This window comes from Procambarus clarkii, chromosome 70 (genome assembly GCF_040958095.1).
Source record: "Procambarus clarkii isolate CNS0578487 chromosome 70, FALCON_Pclarkii_2.0, whole genome shotgun sequence".
Classification (NCBI taxonomy): domain Eukaryota; kingdom Metazoa; phylum Arthropoda; class Malacostraca; order Decapoda; family Cambaridae; genus Procambarus; species Procambarus clarkii.
The window spans coordinates 26,261,023-26,284,349 of NC_091219.1; the positions used below are offsets into that span (position 1 = coordinate 26,261,023).

Here is a 23,327-nt window from a genome sequence, read left to right on the forward strand (position 1 = left end):
ACGTGACCACCATGTGTTGACAGAATGGTGTAATGACTATACGAATGTGATGATTATATATGTGAAATGTTTAGGCTACATGATATGTTGTATTAAACATAAACAACACATATTCTGATCATGATGGCTGTATATTAACTTGAATGACCATAAGAACCGCATAAACAACTACTAACTACTATACACATTAACTATGAAACAGCTGCAAGTTGCAATGATTTCAATCGCAATTCAATTTCATTTTTTTTTATTATTATAGAGCAATCTCCATATATAAACAGCAGTATCTATATTCTCTTTAGGCTATGAATTTAACTTGTCAGACACTGTTTACGTGCTAGAAGCCCTTGTTTAAGGGGCGCCAAGGAACAGCAAACAATAAGGCTATTGCACGCTTGTTTACACCTCATATCGAGTTAAGGTCTATGAGAGTGAAACAGGCAGCCTCCACGTTCTGTTTTTTTGGGGGGGTTAAAGATGTGGGCGCCATTAACGATGCCTGTACTTGCCGGAAGCAAGAGCAGGCCGCTGGTGCATAGTTCTCCTCCCTGGCTCGTTATATTGAGGGGAATATGGTGCATGGTTAACCCCTTGTTTGTTATATTGAGGGGAATATGGTGCATGGTTAACCCCTTGTTCGTTATATTGAGGGGAATATGGTGCATGGTTAACCCCTTGTTCGTTATATTGAGGGAAATATGGTGCATGGTTAACCCCTTGTTCGTTATATTGAGGGGAATATGGTGTATGGTTAACCCCTTGTTCGTTATATTGAGGGGAATATGGTGCATGGTTAACCCCTTGTTCGTTATAATGAGGGAAATATGGTGCATGGTTAACCCCTTGTTTGTTATATTGAGGGGAATATGGTGCATGGTTAACCCCTTGTTTGTTATATTGAGGGAAATATGATGCATGGTTAACCCCTTGTTCGTTGTATTGAGGGGAAGTGGGGGAGGGGGGGTTGTGGATCACCATGGGTCAAGATATTTATGGGGGGAAGGAATGTGATGACTAAACTATATGTCAGAAGTAGGCGATGAGTCACAATAACGTGGCTGAAGTATGTTGACCAGACCACATACTAGAAGGTGAAGGGACGACGACGTTTCGGTCCGTCCTGGACCATTCTCAAGTCGATTGTGTCAAGTCATATATCAGAAAGTGAAGCAACGACAATGTTTTTTGGTCCGTCCTGGTCCAATATCAAGCCTCCAGTGGTTGATAACGGTCCAGGACGGACCAAAACGACGCCGTTTCTTCACTTTCTGACGTGTGGTTTGGTCAAGATATCTTCAGCCACGTTATTGTGACTCGTCATCTATAGGGGAAGAGTTCACCTTCCTTCATGTCCGCTACAACAGTCGTGTTCACAACGACTAAGTCAAATACTGACGTGTTGAATCTTGCGTGAGTTCGTATTTGAGTTATAACCCACTTGACCATATCTTCTTATCTTGAGGTTATCTTGAGATGATTTCGGGGCTGTTAGTGACCCCGCGGCCCGTTCCTCGACCAGGCCTCCACCCCCAGGAAGCAGCCCGTGACAGCTGACTAACACCCAGGTACCTATTTTACTGCTAGGTAACAGGGGCATAGGGTGAAAGAAACTCTGCCCAATGTTTCTCGCCGGCGCCTGGGATCGAACCCAGGACCACAGGATCACAAGTCCAGTGTGCTGTCCGCTCGGCCGACCGGCTCCCCCTATGCCATGATCCCCCTTTCGACCATGATCGAAGCTATGACTCGAATCCTGCTTCGTTCATTTACAGCCTCTAGTGTCATTAACACTCCCAAAATCAACGTATTCAAAACACCTTACTCAACCTAACCTAGATCCTGCAATGGATAAACTACCACTTTATAAAAATAATATATATTTGAGGAGAAATTGTTTCTTATTACTACAGTACCAGAGGGGGGTTACCCGGCTGAACCCGGGACTCTTTTCCCCTCTTCCCCTCTACCCGAACATCCCCTTACTGCCCTCTCCTCTTTCAGAAAAATGTAATATTACCAAGCAACGAAAAGACTGTCAACCACTGAGAACACGTCTTCAATTTCAGACTTCATGAAAAGCGGAGGTGGGTCGCTATAGATGCCAATATTTATTAAAAAGTGGTACTGGGGCCGACCCTCATTATTCTATGACACTCCCATACTCCCTATGTGTCATCTCGGAACGTTGGGCGAGGCAATCCCCCAAGCGTCTGACTGATTATATATATATATATATATATATATATATATATATATATATATATATATATATATATATATATATATAACTGTCTGACCGTTATAATATAAGTTATATATATATATATATATATATATATATATATATATATATATATATAACTTTACATTATTATATGTGTGTGTCTCTCTCTCTAACTTTATTCTTCATTTACTTCACTCATCAAATTCTAAAATTTAATTAGCTCACATATTTCAGCCAGAGGCCTCGCAATCCTTATGTGAAACCTAATTTGTAATTTCATTCCAGTCCATGAAGCAGACTTGCGCAACTTAAGCGCCTCAAATGCCTGGTGATAAACTAAAGTACTTTATAAAACTAATTTGCATTCAAAATTAAATATGAAGATTAATGTAAAAACCTAATTGAACGCGTTGTTAACATTTGCGGGGATAATAAATATATTTAATTAAGCTTATATGAAGCTTCTTGTTTGTGTGTGGAAGGCGGGGAATTAGTTTTTATAACTTTATATATTTGTGAATCTATAGATATAAAATATTTTGCAATTTCTTGAATGTTAGGGATAGAATGATCTCCATATCCTTCCATCTCTCATTTTTCTCCTTCACGGGGCGTGGGAATATATATTCTGACAAGTTTATGCTTGTTTGGGTTTACATTTGTTCAGCCAATCACACTGCAGCGGTCAACCCGTGCTGCATTCTAATTGGCTGAGGACGACTTACGTGTACGCAAAACAACACTTCAGGAATTGCCATTGTTATGATGTTACGTAAGCTACGTCATAATTATAAGAATAGGTTGATTTACATATATATACTTTAGATATATATATGATTTACATATATATATCTTTACACTGATCATATGGGCATCTTTTTATCCACTCCCTGTCTCTCACCTCCTCTCCTTCTCTCTCTCTCTCTCTCTCTCTCTCTCTCTCTCTCTCTCTCTCTCTCTCTCTCTCTCTCTCTCTCTCTCTCTCTCTCTCTCTCTCTCTCTCTCTCTCCCTCCTATACGTACCCAATGGACGTAGTTGATAGAGAACCTATCGTCGCTGGAATGGGTGTGGAGACCCACCGTCAGTAGCTGGTAGTCTCTCTTCCGTACCCACGACACCTGTAGGAGAGTTACAGCTGTGAGACCCGCTCTTACGAGGGCCAGTGGAACGGTGGGAAGGGCTGCGGTGGGAGGGAAGTCTGGTGGAAGGGGGTCGGAAAAGATTATACGAGGTTTTGGCGAAGTTGTAAGGAGTGTAGGGAGGAAAAGGGAGAAAATGGATAGGTTAACAGGGAGAGAAGTGGGAAGTGAGGTGGGGGGTGGAAGAGGGAAGAGGAACAGGTAGATAGGCAGATGAATGGGTGATAAACAGACGGAATAGTAGCATAATGACGGAGGGAGAGATTAGTGCGGAAGACAGTAAACAGGAGAGGAAGAATCACGGTCAACAGGAGCAACAGGAGATAAAGAGGATGATAAGAACAAATCTGAGGGTAAAGAGGAAACAGCAATAAACAAAACAATAGAGGCGGGAACAGGGGGGAAGACAAGGACAGAAGTGGACAGGTGAAACAGGGGCAGAAATGGACGGGGAACAAGACACAGGTGAAGGGGGGGGGACCCATTAATGCCTCTGATGTCAAAGGTCAAAATAATAATATTCATTGAACCCCTAATAAGCTAACATTAACCTTTCCAATATTCAAATGATTTATGCCCCCAATTAGTCGTAAATTTCTGATTAGTTTATTCAAATTACTTCCTTGGATCATCAGTATTTATAGAACACATAAAAGTTGAAATATATATATATATATATATATATATATATATATATATATATATATATATATATATATATATATATATATATATATATATATATATATATATATATATATCCATTTGAATTTCAGAGAACATTGAATTATTGAATTGTTCTTGAACGAACATTTAAGAACAGCTGTGCCTGATGTATTAAAGTATTTCCAATTTCTACAGAGGACAAAAAATCCCAGAAGATTAAGTCTAGACGGGAAGGCAGACTTAAGTGATTGAAATTCTAATTGAAAAACTTTATTCATATATGTACAAGTGTTTGCATTTATACACATTCAAAATTTTAATTAAAGTGATTGGGCATGTATAATTGACTTAGTTTATTGCTGCTTGCATAAACTAATTAATTATCAACAGCAAATATGTTGTGAAGATATGCTTTTATATTTTAATATATATATATATGTAAGTAATTGCTATTTGTAGGGAGAATTGTTGTTAGTGTGTGGTCTGAATTTGGGGAGGTTCTTGGTGTGTTCTTAGTGGTGATAGTGTGAAGCTGGGTTACATCTTAACACACCAACTCACACATCTTAACACACCAACCCACACATCTTAAGACAACAACCCACACATCAAAAGGCCAACATGGGTACAAAAGTGGCCACAAAAGGCCAACATGGGTACAAAAGTGGCCACAAAAGGCCAACATGGGTACAAAAGTGGCCACAAAAGGCCAACATGGGTACAAAAGTGGCCACAAAAGGCCAACATGGGTACAAAAGTGGCCACAAAAGGCCAACATGGGTACAAAAGTGGCCACAAAAGGCCAACATGGGTACAAAAGTGGTCGAGGAAGACCTTGCAAAAAATGCCAAAAACAAGAAGGGGAGACTCGCTTAACTTCACCAGCTGTGCAATATGCCAACAATTTGCATCATGGAAAACACAAATATGCAATAAGTCTGACGGCGCCTGCAGTTGCAACAGAGAATAAATCGACTTTAGGTTCATGAGGCTCATGTTGAATTTCCCAGAGGAAATCGACATGTCTCAGCTCACTCGTCATGGCAGACACGAAGTATTTTTGGGAAAAAAATATGGGAAATTTCCCCACTTAAGTGATGAAGGAGATATATGCTTGAGTTAGCCTTAAAGTTATACCTTATAAGTCTAACAGCCTAAGTCACACAAATAAATGTATAACCAAAACAAATAAAAACATACCCGGGAAAATATGTAGCGTGGTTTGCTAGATATAGCGGCATATATACCGGCAATAAATATGGTAGCGGCTGCGGCGCTCGGAGTGGCAACACTCTGCCAGCAACATTTATCGATTCCGTTTTCTAATTCAGGTCAAATGTTTATTATTACACAAATAGGCTTCCTGTGATGTATTTGTGTACTTAACAAAGAGCAGTGTGATCAGATAAATTATATAATTATCATTTGTTATTTTTGTTTTGTAATATATTGATATAATTTTACGAATATCTTTAAAATGAATTATAAATTTGGTTTTTATTTGACGCAAATATTCGAGTTTTAAAAGTTTTGACAACGGAGGGTGTAGGCTACTGTATTTATACTTTGTGGTGTATATGTATATATATACTGAGTTTACTTTTGTTCTGGACTATGTTCAGGGCTAAAGTATATTTGCTGATTGGGCAATAAGATAGGGTTAAGGCCCTAATAACCCTCCAGGGGTTGATAGATTCTAATAATTCTTTAGAGGTTGATAGACCCTAATAACCCTCCAGAGGTTGATACACCCTAATATCAACGTATAACAACCTCAACCTCTAGAGGTTGATAGACTTTAATAACCCTTCAGAGGTTGATAGACCTTAAAATAAGCCTCCAGAGGTTGATAGACTTTAATAACCCTTCAGAGGTTGATAGACCTTAATAACCCTCCAGTTATTTTATTTAAATAAAACAACTTCTCCTTCTTCCTTTCCACACTTGCCGTTAAACACTTCAGAAGCTGTGCTCCCGAAAGTGCGACTTAGAGGACCATCATAAGGCACTTATCTTTTATAGCACGGACACTTAAGTGTGAACCGAGGGGGCATTCTTCCCTCCAAGTGCCTTTTGCGCCATAAAAACGCTCTTTTAATAGAACTCTCTTGACACAGTTTAGAACTATGACGGAGTTCCTCTTCCTTTAGTAGCTCTCACTCTGAGAGATTACCTCTTCGGGGAGACAGTCTCGAAGAGACTCTCCTTGGGGGAGACACTTACGCTCTACTTAGTGAGACATTCTCTAAGAGACTCTCCCTGTTTACATCTCTTCCCCTCCCACTAGACACTCTCTCTCTTAAGAAACATAAAGCACTGCAAGATGGCACTGACCAGTCCGCCGGTGGCACTGGAGGTCTTGCAGTGAAGGATGACGGAGGCGCCGACCTGGGCCGTGACGACGCTGTTGTTGGTAGTGACGAACCTCTCTCCCGATATCTTGTGGGCTCCAGGCGTCTCCACCTGGTTGGGATGGTTGTTGGTCCACCGGGCTGCCACAGGCGTCGCCAGGGGGCAGGCCGGGTCACCAGAGGGCAGGCCAGATCACCAGAGGGCAGGCCGGGTCACCAAGCGGCCGAGCAGGTCACCAGGGGGCAGGCCAGGTCACCAGAGGGCAGGCCGGGTCACCAGAGGGCAGGCCAGGTCACCAGAGGGCAGGCCGGGTCACCAGGGGGCAGGCCGGGTCACCAGGGGGCAGGCCGGGTCACCAGGGGGCAGGCCGGGTCACCAGGGGGCAGGCCGGGTCACCAGAGGGCAGGCCGGGTCACCAGAGGGCAGGCCAGGTCACCAAGCGGCCGACCAGGTCGCCAGGAAAGCAGGCCGGGTCACCAGGGAAAGACACACACAATACGGAACAAAGTTATGACATTTAGGTAAGTTACCCCTTACAAAAAGAGTAATATTTATATAAATAGGTCAAAGAAAAGGGGAGTAATAGCCTCTGACACTGTTCTTACATAACAGGAAGATAGAATTATTGACGGTAATCACAGACAGTTAGATATATATTGCATTGCAATGATAGCAAGTTGTTACCAATTGTTTGTAAAAAGGTCAACACCTGAGAGCATTGTTGCAAATTAAAATCCGTCAAGCTTAGGAATATCAAAGAATCACGAAGAAAATTGTTTCTTTGTTGCAAAGTGAATGTAAAGATTGTAGAGTAAATGTTGAATTGTTGAATGCCCTGCAGACTGTCTAATAATGTATGAGATTGCGTTTCCTGTCTGTCTAGCTTGTTTGAGGGGTAGTTATGTCTGTCTATCTCTGTCTGTATGTCGTGGTCGACTCTTTTGCCGTCCCTCTTTCCCTTCCCCTGTACACTCCTGTCCTGTACCACCTCCCCCTGTCCTTTATCCTCTATTCTGTCATGTACCTCCCTGTTCTGTCCTGTACCTTGTGGACCTGTCCTGTACCTTGTGGACCTGTCCTGTACCTTGTGGACCTGTCCTGTACCTTGTGGACTTGTCCTGTACCTTGTGGACCTGTCCTGTACCTTGTGGACCTGTCCTGTACCTTGTGGACTTGTCCTGTACCTTGTGGACCTGTCCTGTACCTTGTGGACCTGTCCTGTACCTTGTGGACCTGTCCTGTACCTTGTGGACTTGTCCTGTACCTTGTGGACCTGTCCTGTACCTTGTGGACCTGTCCTGTACCTTGTGGACCTGTCCTGTACCTTGTGGACCTGTCCTGTACCTTGTGGACCTGGCCCCTCCCTGTCCTGTACATTTCTGTCCTGTATTCCCTTGTCCTGTTTCTCCCTGGTTGTTAATTCCTGTCTTGTAACCCCTTAATTGTCCTGTACCCTCCTGTCCTGTCCCTCCCTGCCCGTCCCTTGCTATCCAGGGGCCAGCCGGCACTTACCTCCATCTTGGTCGGAGACAGAGAGAGGGAGGAGAGAGAGCACTCCTGCCACCAGCATCACCACTGATCTTGTATCTGGCATCCTCATCTCCCTCTCTCTCTCTCTCTCTCACAAGGATTTCTCTCTCTCTCTTTTTCTATCGTCTTGTTTTTGGCGACCCTTCACGGCTGGTATATTTCCTATCCTTCGTTATTGGTTTCTTGATGTATTATGCTTTACCTTTTCTCTTTTACTTTATTAATTCACCTCGTTATCTTATGTTAGATTTCATCTTCCCTCATTTATTGTTTTGGGCTTCTGGCTATAGTCACTCTATTGATATCTTTACGTTGCAATGTTTTTTTTTTGAATTAACTATTTTTGTGTTTTTTCTTTACTTCCCCTTACATTGATTTATTAGTCCTGGCTTTGTTTTATTATCATCTATATATATATTTTCTCACTCCGTTGCTATTGTCTTTATTTGCCGCTAATCAGTGCTCCTGTTTACGCGTGGATTAGTATTGTTTATTGTTTTTCCTGTTTTAAGTGCAAATAAAGCTATTTTGTTTGCTCCAATTTGCTTTATTTTCAAACGTAGCAAATATTGCTTCCTGTTTTTTTCTATATAAAAGGGCAGACTGTTTTGTCTTTTATCGCACTTGTATATGTGTTTGTATGCATGTGTTCAGTTGTATACATGTTTGTATGCATGTGTTCAGTTGTATACATGTTTGTATTCATGTCTTCAGTTGTATACATGTTTGTATGCATGTGTTCAGTTGTATACATGTTTGTATTCATGTCTTCAGTTGTATACATGTTTGTATGCATGTGTTCAGTTGTATACATGTTTGTATTCATGTCTTCAGTTGTATACATGTTTGTATTCATGTCTTTCCACGTATGTATTATCTGTGATTCCCTTCAGCTCGCGTGATTATCGTCCCTATTGTATACATAGAATATGTTGTATTATGTAACCACTGATGGTCTGTGTGTATACACGTGTTCATGATAGCCTGTGTATACATGTGTTCGTAACAGTCTGTGTGTGTGTACATTCGTTTATTTGACAGTTTGTACATACAAGAGTAGTTCAGTGTTTATGACAGTCTTGACAGTTTTGTGTACAAGTGTTCATTGTTGACGGCAGCCATTAAACAGGTGTGAACGGGGCGTTAAAACTGGTGTGAACGGGGCGTTAAAATAGGTGTGAACGGGGCGTTGTCTCTCACTCGTGCTCATTTGCTATTATATATATATTATTATTATATATATATTTATATAAATTACAACCCATCTTCCTCTTTAGACAGTATCTATTGATGGTCGTGAATAGTCACAAATTCGTACGTACTTAGCTTTTAGATAGTAAACTATTATATATTTCCTTTCTACACGTGTTTATGTCTTCAGATAATTTATCAAATATTAATGTGTTGACACAAAATCATCATTTAAGGAGTTTAATGTTTTCTTAAATAATTTCCAAGTTATATTTTGTTTGAAGTCAAATCAAGATCTGTCGTATCCAATACGTATCGCTGTAATGCTCAAATTGATTCGATCAACACCACTAGAATTTGTTCACAACTTGGGTAAGGCTCACAGAGTGCAGCGAAACATTTCGAAATATCATTAGGCTCCATCGTGCAGTATTTGCAAGTGGACGTTGGTCAGAGGCCGGCGCGCGTTGCCCCTGGCAACACCGGCTCCCGGAATGCTCTCTTCACTATTATGAAAACAAAATAAATTACAATACATTTATAATAAAGTTTGCCAGTTTTGAAGGGCGTTTGATCACGTTTTCTGTGTTAGATTGTTGAGCAGTCATACAGGTGGGTGTATAAGCGGTCTTCACTATGTTGACTGCTTCTCTTGTACAACGTATGGGGCTAACCTGAAATACAGGAAAAAACGTGTATTAGAAGGCAAGCGAGTTTGTAATTTATTTTGTAATATAAATGACCAAATGTGACTTGCTGTGGAAATAATAGTCTCTAATTAGAACATATTTGGTTGTATACAGATTGTTATGTTTGGGATATATGGAATACATTGTGTATTTATATACGGTGTGTATAGCATTATAGTTAAAGAAATAAGTCTACCACGGGCTCTCTATAGCCCGTGCTATTTAGAATTTTTTTTTCCAGGTAACGAATATTATAGAACATCAATACAGCAATATGTTCTGTGTCATTTTGTGTATATAGAGTAGCGCGTATGAGAGCTGATAAATTTCTAAATTTGTGATTATAAACTATTACCCATCACTTTAAATTAATAGTATATAAATTTTTGCACATTAATACAAAATTAATTTCTTTCCCTCTTGCCGCAACACTTATTCAAAAATCCTTATTTCTCAGCACGAGAAAAAATCTAAAATGTGAAATACCTAACTGTAGGTATTAGTGACAAATGATTTGATAAACTGCAAGTCTGCAGTCAGCGCACTCGGAGACGACAGGATAAACTCAGTTATAATCTCAAAGAACATTGAAAAATATAATGCTCTCTCTCTCTCTCTCTCTCTCTCTCTCTCTCTCTCTCTCTCTCTCTCTCTCTCTCTCTCTCTCTCTCTCTTCAATTAGGTCCCCGATTGTGTAGTGACTAGACTGGTGACCTGTTGCTTGTTAGAACAGCAATCCGGTAGTTACAAACATGTGAGACAAGTGTTCTGCCGACTGATATAACCTGCTTGAGGGAGCATGTGTATAACCTGCCAAAGGGACCATGACCCGAATTCATACAAAAATCAGGTCTACCAACCACGCCAAATTGCCGCCAACTCTTGACACCTGCAGAAGACGCCGCAGGTGTAGCTAAAGGTCCTACGGAAGGTAACTAGTGTACCAGATGTCTCACAGGTGTCTCCCCTCAGGCGTGTGACTGCGTAATAACTTCTCCCAGCAGCTGCGAGTGATGACAAGTGAGGTGTTGCATAGACACCTTAATCTCTCAGACTCACAGCCTCTGTCTGGTCTCAACTGTAACATTTCACAGCCAACTAGTCCAGAGAAGCAGTGACGTCAGCACGAGAGCAACAGTGACGTCAGCACGAGAGAAACAGTGACATCAGCACGAGAGCAACAGTGACATCAGCAGGAGAGCAACAGTGACGTCAGCACGAGGACACTGCCGCCCGGCCGTCCCGTAAACACTACAGAAGAAGTCATGAATATTCATTGCTAATTTAATTTTGATATCTTAAGACGGATTTTAAATTTTTGAAGACAAATATATCAGAAGCCCGCCGACATGAGGAAGGGGAGATCTATATATATATATATATATATATATATATATATATATATATATATATATATATATATATATATATATATATATATATATATATATATATATATATATATGTCGTACCTAGTAGCCAGAACTCACTTCTCAGCCTACTATTCAAGGCCCGATTTGCCTAATAAGCCAAGTTTTCCTGAATTAATATATTTACTATAATTTTTTTCTTATGAAATGATAAAGCAACCCTTTTCTCTATGTATGAGGTCAATTTTTTTTTATTGGAGTTAAAATTAACGTAGATATATGACCGAACCTAACCAACCCTACCTAACCTAACCTAACCTATATTTATAGGTAAGGTTAGGTTAGGTTGCCAAAAAAAGCTAGGTTAGGTTAGGTTAGGTAGGTTAGGTAGACGAAAAAACATTAATTCATGAAAACTTGGCTTATTAGGCAAATCGGGCCTTGAATAGTTGGCTGAGAAGTGCGTTCTGGCTATTAGGTACGACATATATATATATATATATATATATATATATATATATATATATATATTATATATATGTATATATATACATATATATATTATAATATATATATATATATATATATATATATGTATATATATATATTATATATATGTATATATATACATATATATATTATAATATATATATATATATATATATATATATATATATATATATATATATATATATATATATATCAAGGATGTCATGTGTAGAGAGACTGCTAGAGAAGCCACAGTGGTAGTGGTGAGACCTCAGATTGGCGTGAAGTCACCAGTGGAGTCCCACAGGGCTCTGTGATTGGACCTATCCTGTTTCTGATAAACGTTAATGATCTCCCAGAGGGTATAGACTTATTCCTCTGAATGTTTGCTGACGATGCCAAAATTATGAGAAGGATTAAGACAGAGGAGGACAGCTTGAGGCTTCAAGAAGACCTGGACAAAGTAAAGGAATGGTCGAACAAATGGTTGTTAAAGTTTAACCCGAGCAAATGTAATGTAATGAAGACAGGTGTAGGGAGAAGGAGGCCAGATACAAGGTATCATTTGGGAGATGTAAGGCGTCGCTGGAAGACAGAAGAGTTAGGAGGGACATGATTACTACATTCAAGATTCTCAAGGGAATTGACAGGGTAGATAAAGACAGGCTGTTTAACACAAGGGGCACACGCACAAGGGGACACAGGTGGAAACTGAGTGCCCAAATGAGCCACAGAGATATTAGAAAGAACTTTTTTAGTGTCAGAGTGGTTGACAAATGGAATGCTTAAGGGAGTGATGTGGTGGAGGCTGACTCCATACACAGTTTCAAATGTAGATATGATAGAGCCCAGTAGGCTCAGGAATCTGTACACCAGTTGATTGACAGTTGAGAGGCGATACCAAAGAGCCAGAGCTCAACCCCCCGCAAGCACAAATAGGTTAGTACACACACACACACACACACCTGGGAGTGGGATAGCACTGTGTTAGTGTTGTCAAGGGAGGCAGTCACATAGAACAACTGGGAGACAATCAGAGTGGGGGATGTTTGCACAGAGAGAAAGGCAAAGCTCCCCAACAAATCTTCTTGTTCGCGGACGTGCCATTAGGAAACATGTCTTTTACTCTGCCTAAAGCAAATTGATCTGACCACTTGAACTCACAGCTTTGTTTGGAAGAGAAAGACACGAGTGCATATTGCATAGGCACTCTCAGAGACAGATGGCACTCAATGCCAGAGCTCATAAGATATTTTTTTGGGGGGTCCACTTAAAGATGTTATTGACATGAATGTTGAGCTAGTTTTGTTCACATACACATACAGTTCGGGGACCCAGTGCTTCGGGGTCGTAGTCCTAAGGGCCAGGGTTCGATTCCCGGCCTAGGCGGGAACAAATGGGCAGAGTTTCTTTCATCCTGTTGCGGCTGTTCACTTAGCAGTAAATAGGTACCTGGGAGTTAGACAGCTGCTTTGGTCTGCTTCCTGGGCGTGTGTGTGTGTGTGTGTGTGTTAGAGAGAAATATATGTAGTGGACATAATAGTGGAAAAAATAGATTGGTTACAAAGGCGGGGTCCAAGAGCTAATAGCTCGATTCTGCAGACACAAATAGTAAATACAAACACACACACAGTCTCACACACACACACACACACACACACACACACACACACACACACACACACACACACACACACACACACACACTAACACACAGTGTGTAGTATCTGGAAAAATTAACAGAAGAGGCAGGACCCAATAGCTGAATCTCAACCCTCCCTAAAGTACAATAAGTTGATTGCATGAATGACTGATTCACTAAACATGAAAGTGCATGAATGACTGATTCACTAAACATGAAAGTGCATGAATGACTGATTCACTAAACATGAAAGTGCATGAATGACTGATTCACTAAACATGAAAGTGCATGAATGACTGATTCACTAAACATGAAAGTGCATGAATGACTGATTCACTAAACATGAAAGTGCATGAATGACTGATTCACTAGACATGAAAGTGCATGAATGACTGATTCACTAGACATGAAAGTGCATGAATGACTGATTCACTAGACATGAAAGTGCATGAATGACTGATTCACTAAACATGAAAGTGCATGAATGACTGATTCACTAAACATGAAAGTGCATGAATGACTGATTCACTAAACATGAAAGTGCATGAATGACTGATTCACTAAACATGAAAGTGCATGAATGACTGATTCACTAAACATGAAAGTGCATGAATGACTGATTCACTAGACATGAAAGTGCATGAATGACTGATTCACTAAACATGAAAGTGCATGAATGACTGATTCACTAAACATGAAAGTGCATGAATGACTGATTCACTAAACATGAAAGTGCATGAATGACTGATTCACTAAACATGAAAGTGCATGAATGACTTATAAATCAAACTTTGGCACTAGCGAGTCACTTTACGGAAGGTAAACTCACTTATACGAGGACTCACTTAACTGTGTTTACCAGGGTTGAGCTCGAGTTTTTGGGTCCTGATTTTTTAAACCCGTCGGCTTTACCAGCCAGCGATCAGCTGTCTAATGACAGTGACTGCCGTCTACTTTTCCTGTCTACTTTTGGAACTTTTTACTTAAATTAGATGCAACGCTCTTTCACGTATATCAGGACTAGAACGTCGTAGAACTGTCCGTTGTGGTACTAATTACCGCTCTCTATTCTCAGGGCTATTCCTCTTATTGTAACCATATGTTTCCTATAATCTCAAATAATACTCTCTAATCCTGATAATACTTAAGTACTAATACTTAAGTACTCTCTAATACAATTTCGCGCCCTTTTCTGTACGTCTATTTAATTCTCCTGTCTTTGTGGCGCGTGTGTGTACTCGCCTAATTGTACTTGCTGGGGTTGAGGTTTGGCTCTTTGGTCCCGCCTCTCAACTGTCAATCAAGTTTGTGTGTGTGTGTGTGTGTGTGTGTATGTGTGTGTGTGTGTGTGTGTGTGTGTGTGTGTGTGTGTGTGTGTGTGTGTGTGTGTGTGTGTACTCGCCTAACTACCCTTATAGCATCAAGTATGTGATCTAAACTACAGTCTTCCAACCATCAACAGTTCAATACAAGGGCTTTCTTCACTCTCTCTTTTCTCATGAAATTTACATATAAATCTGTGTTTCGTATTGGTTTCGAAAAGTTCCTTATCTAATCAATTCCACTTATCACTCAGACTGAAGAAGTTTCTTCTAACTCCCCCTGATCACCAGTTTCCATTTATTAACCTTTCCCCCTACCCCCCCCCCCTCCTTCCCAACGTTCTACTTGGTCAATTTCACTTAGAATCTTGTACGTCGTTATCATGTCCGCTGCATTTCTTCTTTTTTACTTTGCATCATAACTGTCCCATATATCTAGGCCTTTTCTAGTATTGTTGTATTGTTTTTGTGAAGGAATTCCATTCTGGGGCAGTATTTCCAAGAATGCTGGGTAAGACAGCATTCTTAAGAATGCTGCTAGCATAGGTTGTATATTGCTCTGGTAAGGGTCGTTGGTTCGCACTCCTGAAGGATATGTTGACGTTGTCAAGTATGACATATGCTGCCCTCGTTATTCTGTTGATGTGTGTCTCTGGTGTTACTGTTATGTCTACTCTCAAGTCTTTCCCTTTTATGTGTGTGTGTGTGTGTGTGTGTGTGTGTGTGTGTGTTTGTGTGTGTGTGTGTGTGTGTGTGTGTGTGTGTGTGTGTGTGTGTGTGTGTGTGTGTGTGTGTGCTGCATTGACAAAAAACATTATATTCACTGCTGAGAAACAGCAGTAGGTGTAGTGGAAATATTTCCGCCTGAAGAACTTACCCGTCACCACATATTAAGGCAAGGAACACCTGAACCTCCAGTCCATAACACCATTCGGTGTTATGGGCAAGAGCAAGACGAGGGGATCCTCACTTAAATGATGGGTTCAGATTACCTGAGGCGGAGTTGATGCTGCTCTTCCCAACACAGTGCCAAGCTCCCACGTCGCCAAAACATATCCTCTGACAATATCAAATTGCCTTCTGGCTAAATTGGCTTCGGAGACCAACCGAGGTATGGAGTGGATTTGGCTTCCTCAGTTAAATGAAAATATATTGTCCCAGCTTCGTAGGATTTGTAAGGAGAGTTTTCCAGTAGGCAAATGTTTCTTTGTGGTGAGAGGGTATGAGTGTTTCGCTCATCCATCAGAGGGAGTGACAGGGAGCAGCTGTTGTTTGAGATTCAGCTACCCGGAAAAGTTGCAAGTAGCACGGGCTATGGTGATCCCGTAGTGGACTCGTATTTGGCACAGGAACGGGGCTGTAACTTGGGGGAGCAGCGCGGGGACGTAATGTTTACATTCTGGGTAAGGTGTCCTGAGACAGTAATGGTTGTGTTTTATGCCCTTGAGAGCGGCTAGGCCAAACGCCGGTATAGCCCTTCTCACCAGCCCCGAGGCAGTGGTGGTGGAGGTGGTGGTGGCTTTCCAGGCATAGATTATTTAACACGCTCTATATTTAACTGCACCAGCAAGACTACCGGCCTCTGGAATACCACAGTCACCCCTCGGGAGGCGTCACCCGGTGGGCGGTTACAGCACCAGAGAGAGAGAGAGAGCGTGAGAGAGCACCAGTCGTCAGTGACGGGGGACTAAACAAGAGGACAATAAAAGCAAGATTGGTGTGTCGAGAATGTCATCAGCAAGCGTGTCACTCGCCGTCTGTTATTGCCCCCAGGCTGCTCAGTTGCCAAGCCAAAGTTAACATATCGTGTGCACACTATAATCATTTGTCTTCTCTATAATGTAATATTATCTTTATATTTAAAATAATAATGATAATATTAACAATGATATCAACAAAATAATAACAGTCCTTTATTCAATTGCACTATCGGAGACTCGAACTAGAGGTCCGCCCAGAGAGACACATCACCGGTATCCAACTGAGAGTTTCAGCCTCTCCTGAGGTGTCGCTCTGGAGTCTGGTGGGATTAGGTGATCCACCTCTCAGTTGGGTACCGGTGATGTGTCTCTGGGGACCCACCCTTATTGTGGGTACTAGCAGAAAGGTCGGTAGAGCTCCTGTCTACTGCTCCTGTGGTCAGGGATCGAGGCTCCGATAGTTCAAGTGAATGAAATAGTGGTGACCGTTGCCAGGAGGCAGGCCACTCCGTCACGTGGTGGCCAGGAGGCAGGCCACTCCGTCACGTGGTAGCCAGGAGGCAGGCCACTCCGTCACGTGGTGGCCAGGAGGCAGGCCACTCCGTCACGTGGTAGCCAGGAGGCAGGCCACTCCGTCACGTGGTGGCCAGGAGGCAGGCCACTCCGTCACGTGGTGGCCAGGAGGCAGGCCACTCCGTCACGTCAAACCTTCACACAGAATCAGGCTTCCTGGCCCGAGGACACCCGCACCCTCCAACACTGAAGGTGACTGAGTCAGGACATTTTTCCATGTCTCTCACCCTCCCTTCCTCCGGCCTCTTCTCCTTCTTGCTTCTTCTCATCCTCTTTATTCCCTCCAACTCCTCCTCCTCTTCCTATTCATCATGCTTTCAATTTTCTCTTCCGTTCAACAATCTCTTTAAAAAATGTTAATTTGGAGGAAATATTATGACCCACGTCAGCACTTTTCAGAGAACTGATGACGATGTCTGGGTGTGAGGTCATGTGTCCTCGTCAGACTCCGCGCCTCTTACTGAAGACACACCAATGGGTAGTTATAGATATTCAAGGGACCCCAATTGAGAATGATTTACCGAAAGGTGCTTAAGGGGACCTATTCATGATGTCCTAGTGGTAAGGGGCTTCAGTGTTGAAGCGGTCTGGGGCTTTGTGTGGGAGAGGTTGTGGTGTGTTCTGGAGACTTATCAGGTCCTGACAATAAGAGCTGGAGTCAATATAAGGCAAGAGGGAAGGTGAGGGTGAGGGGTGAGGGTGAGGGGGAAGAGGTGAGGGAGGGGGAAGAGATGAGGGGACATAGGAGAAGTGAAGCATGAACACCAAGATAACAACTTAACACAGACCTGTGCAGAAGGTCTATTGGGCCCCTACGACACAGCTCTTTAAGCGAACAAACAGAAAAACAAAAATTAAACAAAGGAAGCAGAGAAAGAGAGGAAAGAGAAACGTGACAATAAATAAGTTGAAATACAACAGAGAGAAACAGAGACACACAGAGAGAGATATATGAACAGAAGAGGAGAGCACAGAGAGGGCCTCTAAGTCAGGTCACACTCGTTAAGAACATTAGAGCATCTAACTATGCACTGAGAATGCCAGGCGTCAACAGCAACCAAAGTCCAGGACTAAGGCTCACATTGGACGTAAACAAAACAGAGTCTGCGGGGAGTAGAGACAGGAAACGTTATTTAGGAAGAAGCCAGAGGTCAGAGCCGTTGACCTCTGACCCTCTTCCACCACAAAGCATCGCGGGTGAATGGAACAACTTCCTCCCGGCCAGTTACCAGCAGAGGCAGCAGAAATTTGGGTGTTTCCAGGAGTTAAAACTTTAGTGAATGGACACCCTTCCGCCCCTCGCGTTTTTCCCGCCAAAACTTATCAGCCGATGACATCTTTCGCTCACAATATTCTTATCCCTTTAATTATTAAAGTCATTATTATTATTATTATTATTATTATTATTAGTTCATACCTTGCATCTGTAACTGTTGTGGTAATTTTTATTCACGCTGTTATTGCATTTACTAAAGCTTCTATTCCCTCTTTAAAACATTTTCACAATTCCCGAGAGTAATGACCAGGGCAATAAAACTACCCGGACTGGACATAACGCCACCACGATTAAAATCCTAAATTCTCAGAGCAATTATCGTCTCTATTCAATAAAGTAACGCTGGTATTTTTTTTTATTAAACGTAGTAACGACAGAATTGTTACTGAACATGGAAAGGTCAGGTCACTTTATTAAACATTGAAAAGGCGGTGTTTTATTTAGACATTGTAACGGCTGTCTTTATTAAACATTGCAACAGTGACAGCTTTATTAAACATTGCAACAGTGACAGCTTTATTAAACATTGCAACAGTGACAGCTTTATTAAACATTGCAACAGTGACAGCTTTATTAAACATTGCAACAGTGACAGCTTTATTAAACATTGCAACAGTGACAGCTTTATTAAACATTGCAACAGTGACAGCTTTATTAAACATTGCAACAGTGACTGCTTTATTAAACATTGCAACTGTGACTGCTTTATTAAACATTGCAACAGTGACTGCTTTATTAAACATTGCAACAGTGACAGCTTTATTAAACATTGCAACAGTGACTGCTTTATTAAACATTGCAACAGTGACAGCTTTATTAAACATTGCAACAGTGACAGCTTTATTAAACATTGCAACAGTGACAGCTTTATTAAACATTGCAACAGTGACAGCTTTATTAAACATTGCAACAGTGACAGCTTTATTAAACATTGCAACAGTGACAGCTTTATTAAACATTGCAACAGTGACAGCTTTATTAAAGATTTTAAAGGCGATCATTTATCAAGCATTGTAACGATGATATTTTTGCTGAACAACTGAACATAGCAAACCTCGTAAAAGTGTAACACAGTGAACACAGTGAACATTGTAACACAGTGAACATTGTAACACAGTGAACATTGCAACACAGTGAACATTGTAACACAGTGAACATTGTAACACAGTGAACATTATAACACAAAGAACATTGTAACACAGTGAACATTGTAACACAGTGAACATTGTAACACAGTGAACATTGTAACACAGTGAACATTGTAACACAGTGAACATTATAACACAAAGAACATTGTAACACAGTGAACATTGTAACACAGTGAACATTGTAACACAGTGAACATTGTAACACAGTGAACATTGTAACACAGTGAACATTGTAACACAGTGAACATAGTGAACATTGTAACATACAAAAACATTATGACCGCTCTGTAAGAAGTGACTGCCCGTTGTTGAGAGAGGCAGGGGCCCAGGTTGGTGAGTTAGCTGGCCCAACTTGGGGCGATCTTCCCTACTTCTAAAATGTTTTGCAAAACAAATCACTAGTTAAAAACTTATACATGTTTCCTAACACTAAACTACGAATGTGTTAGAAAATATAATTGGAATAATATGTCTGAACTAACGGATATAATATACGATTTTGTTCAGGGTCTCTCTCTCTCACACACACACACAATCTCTTGAGAGGCGGGACCAAAGGGATAAAGCTCAACCCCCGCAAGTACAAGCAAGTGAGTACAACTAGGTGAGTACTCACTCTCTCTCTCTCTCTCTCTCTCTCTCTCTCTCTCTCTCTCTCTCTCTCTCTCTCTCTCTCTCTCTGTGCCTTTGTGCTATTCTGAAGTAAATTACGTCCACATTACAAACTATGTGAAAACCGTTTACAACTTCAATAAATAACATTTTGCACAAAAAACGTATTAAAGAAATAATTTCCTTTGGCGTTGTCATCTTCGTTAACAGGCAATTAAGACGCTTAAATGCGATAGCAGTCATTATTATTACAATATCATGCCATTGTCAGCAATCTTTCTCTCTCTCCAGAACTTAATGAGATAACCCAGGTGCATTTTTGTCGACTTAATGAGTAGTTAATGAGAAGGACCTTAAGCCTGATGGAGGAGTTAGTCAAGGAGAGGGAGTTTTGCCTCGTGTGGCCTGAGAGGGAGTTCATACAGGCACTTCAGGTCAATCCAATTGTGATTTGAGATATGCTGAAGCACAGGATAATTCATGGGGCTTGGACGAATGCCGCTGCTGGTGTCGTGGGGCATAATGCTGCAAGTAGCATATGAGGTGTCGTGGAGCATAATGGTGCAGTCAGCATATGAGGTGTGGAACATAATGCTGCCGGCAGCATATAACCGCATATTCACACGCGGACCATTCACAAAACACTATTAGGACTGCACATACCTGATCTACTTCACCAGCTCTTTCACACCCACTCCAGACACACCTGACTCCAGTTACTCAATGACTCGGACAGTCACAACTAAGCAGGCCGGCCTCGTAAACAACGACCACGTGGTCGTAAACATTTCCCGCCAAAATCCCCCCCCCCCCCCGTGTTTATGAATGAAAGCCACGCTACTCACGACTCTTTTTAGTGACAGAGTAGTTAATAACTGGAATGCACTAGGCAGTGATGTGGTGGAGGCTGACTCCATACACAGTTTCAAGTGTAGATATGATAGAGCCCAATAGGCTCAGGAATCTGTACACCAGTTGATTGACAGTTGAGAGGCGGGACCAAAGAGCCAGAGCTCAACCCCCGCAAGCACAACTAGATGAGTACACATACAGGTAAGACTTCCGGCACAAAAGCACGACACACACACACACACACACACACACACACACACACACACACACACACACACACACACACACACACACACACCCACACACACACACACACACACACACACACACACACACACACACACACGTATACATAATGGAGTCTCAAGGTGACACAGACAAGACACATTGCCGCATGAACTAACACATTTTCTGAGAGAGAGAGTGTGAGACACTCATGGTCTTGAGTGATCAAGTGAGGAGGACACCACAAGCCTCGTAAATTATATCTAGAAAAGAATATGTCTGTCCAATTGTCCAAGGCTGAGGTCAGACCCCTGGGGCAAGCTTCACGCAAACTTTCAGGATGACACTTGGAGGGTATGGGAGTGCCATAGGCAGGGTGGGTTACACTGCCTCCTTTAGAGAGAGAGAGAGAGAGAGAGAGAGAGAGAGAGAGAGAGAGAGAGAGAGAGAGTACACAAAAGAGCCTGGCATTCAGAGCTGCCACCATATATCATAATCGATGCTACGCTATCATATGATGAACTTAATAAATGATACAATCAATATCAGTCAAGTATATTGCTTACCATGATCAATGTATATTATATCTACAACACCTAGAGCTACCTAGGCTGCTGCACTTATCGTATATCTATGTGTCATTTACCATCAAGAGATATACACCTCAGAGTACACTAAGGTGTACTTTGCAAGCTGTACAGAGTACTCTGAGGTATACTTTGTACAAAGCACTGGAGAACATATGTGTGAACACAAGACCTATAATAAAAGACCAAGTCTGCCCTCTTAATTTATATCAAATCTACTCTAGTTACTTCCATAAATTAGATTAAACACTGTTAAATTGCAGTTTTGTTACCTGGCTTCCATTGCCAACATCCCACACCTGACATACCTGTCACTATAGATCTCCATATATGACTGAGGAACAATTGATGGGCTCACCATAGCCCGTGCTACATGGACATTCCGATCTGAGTAGTTAACTCTATAACAACAACAACACAGCCTAATGATCGTCTCAAGTCAATAACAAGAAAGTTGTGACCAAAAGTCGTAGGCCTCACATTGTTGCTACGACAGGCCTATATATCCTGAGAGGCCTACTCCTTCCCAGATGAGGTGTAGGCGGGGACCAAAGAGCTAAAGCTCAACCCCTGCAAGCACAACTAGATGAGGACATCTAAATCCAGCTTATTGTATGAAAGTTCTGCACGTTCGTAACCCTGAAAGAACAAGCGTTCGAAAGTGTGGGTATATGTACCGACATTATTTTCCCCATACAGAACAAGCGTTCGAAAGTGTGGGTATATGTACCGATATTATTTTCCCCATACAGAACAAGTGTTCGAATATAAGTTCATTTTAATGTATTATTCCCATGAAAGAACAAGTGTTCGAATGTAGGAATATTTGCAGTTATCCCGCTGCAATTTTCCGCTCATTGTTCCTATGTGGAGCCGTTCAGCCTTGAACAAAGGAATTCAATTTCAACTTTGATATTGAGGTGAGGTGCGTTCCGCGAGAGTCTATCCAGTCTATCCAGCCAATGGACGCGCTTTCCTCCAGTATATATAGCATGGGAACGTGGGAGATGCGGGCTATTCATGCCCGTGCCACATATGACTCACGTCTCCTCTTTTCTCGTCTCCAGTGACCTCAGGTCTTATACTGAACATATGCTCTTGTTCTATTCTGTTATATACTAAACATATCCCCTTTATCAATCTTAATAATTCCATCGGAATCTTAGATGTCGCTATCATGTCTACTCGACTCTGTCTCTCTTCATGTGTGAAGTATACCTCAGTTGCTCCCTCCCCCCAGCGCCCAAGCACTTAGGCTGGACGGTAGAGCGACGGTCTCGCTTCATGCAGGTCAGCGTTCAATCCCCGACCGTCCACGTGGTTGGGCACCATTCCTTACCCCCTGTCCCATCCCAAATCCTTATCCTGACCCCTTCCCAGTGCTATATAGTCGTAATGGATTGGCGCTTTCCCCCCTCCCCTGATAGTTCCCTTCCCTTCCCTCCCCCCAGCCTGTCCTCAGGGCTCAAGTCTCTTAGTTCTGGTACGGGTCTTCCTGGATACCTCTGGACGCTGTTGTTATTGTTGTTAAAGATTTGCTACCTGGAACAAAAAGTCCCAAGCAGCACGGACTATGGTGAGCCCATCTTCTCTGGACGCTGTCAAGTTTGCTGTTATGCTTTTTGAAGTTGGGGTTCGAGTCTGAGGCGGGGGGCGTTTTACCCTCCCTGAAGGTTATCCAGCCGGGAGCCGGTCGGCCGAGCGGACAGCACGCTGGACTTGTGATCCTGTGGTCCTGG

General features: G+C 41.9%; 1 protein-coding gene across 2 annotated transcripts in view; it reads right to left on the minus strand.

The window, feature by feature from the left end:
- The window catches only part of LOC123744869 (uncharacterized), a 61,476-nt gene that overhangs the window by 14,471 nt on the left and 23,678 nt on the right, over window positions 1–23,327 (minus strand). For both annotated transcript variants that reach the window (XM_069311714.1, XM_069311713.1), the window contains exons 2-4: window positions 7,895–9,777; window positions 6,365–6,522; window positions 3,248–3,343 (exon numbers count right to left, since the gene is read on the minus strand). In XM_069311714.1, the coding sequence (XP_069167815.1) occupies window positions 3,248–3,343; window positions 6,365–6,522; window positions 7,895–7,982 (342 nt within the window). In that variant the 5' untranslated portion in view covers window positions 7,983–9,777. The remainder of the gene's footprint in view (window positions 1–3,247; window positions 3,344–6,364; window positions 6,523–7,894; window positions 9,778–23,327) is intronic.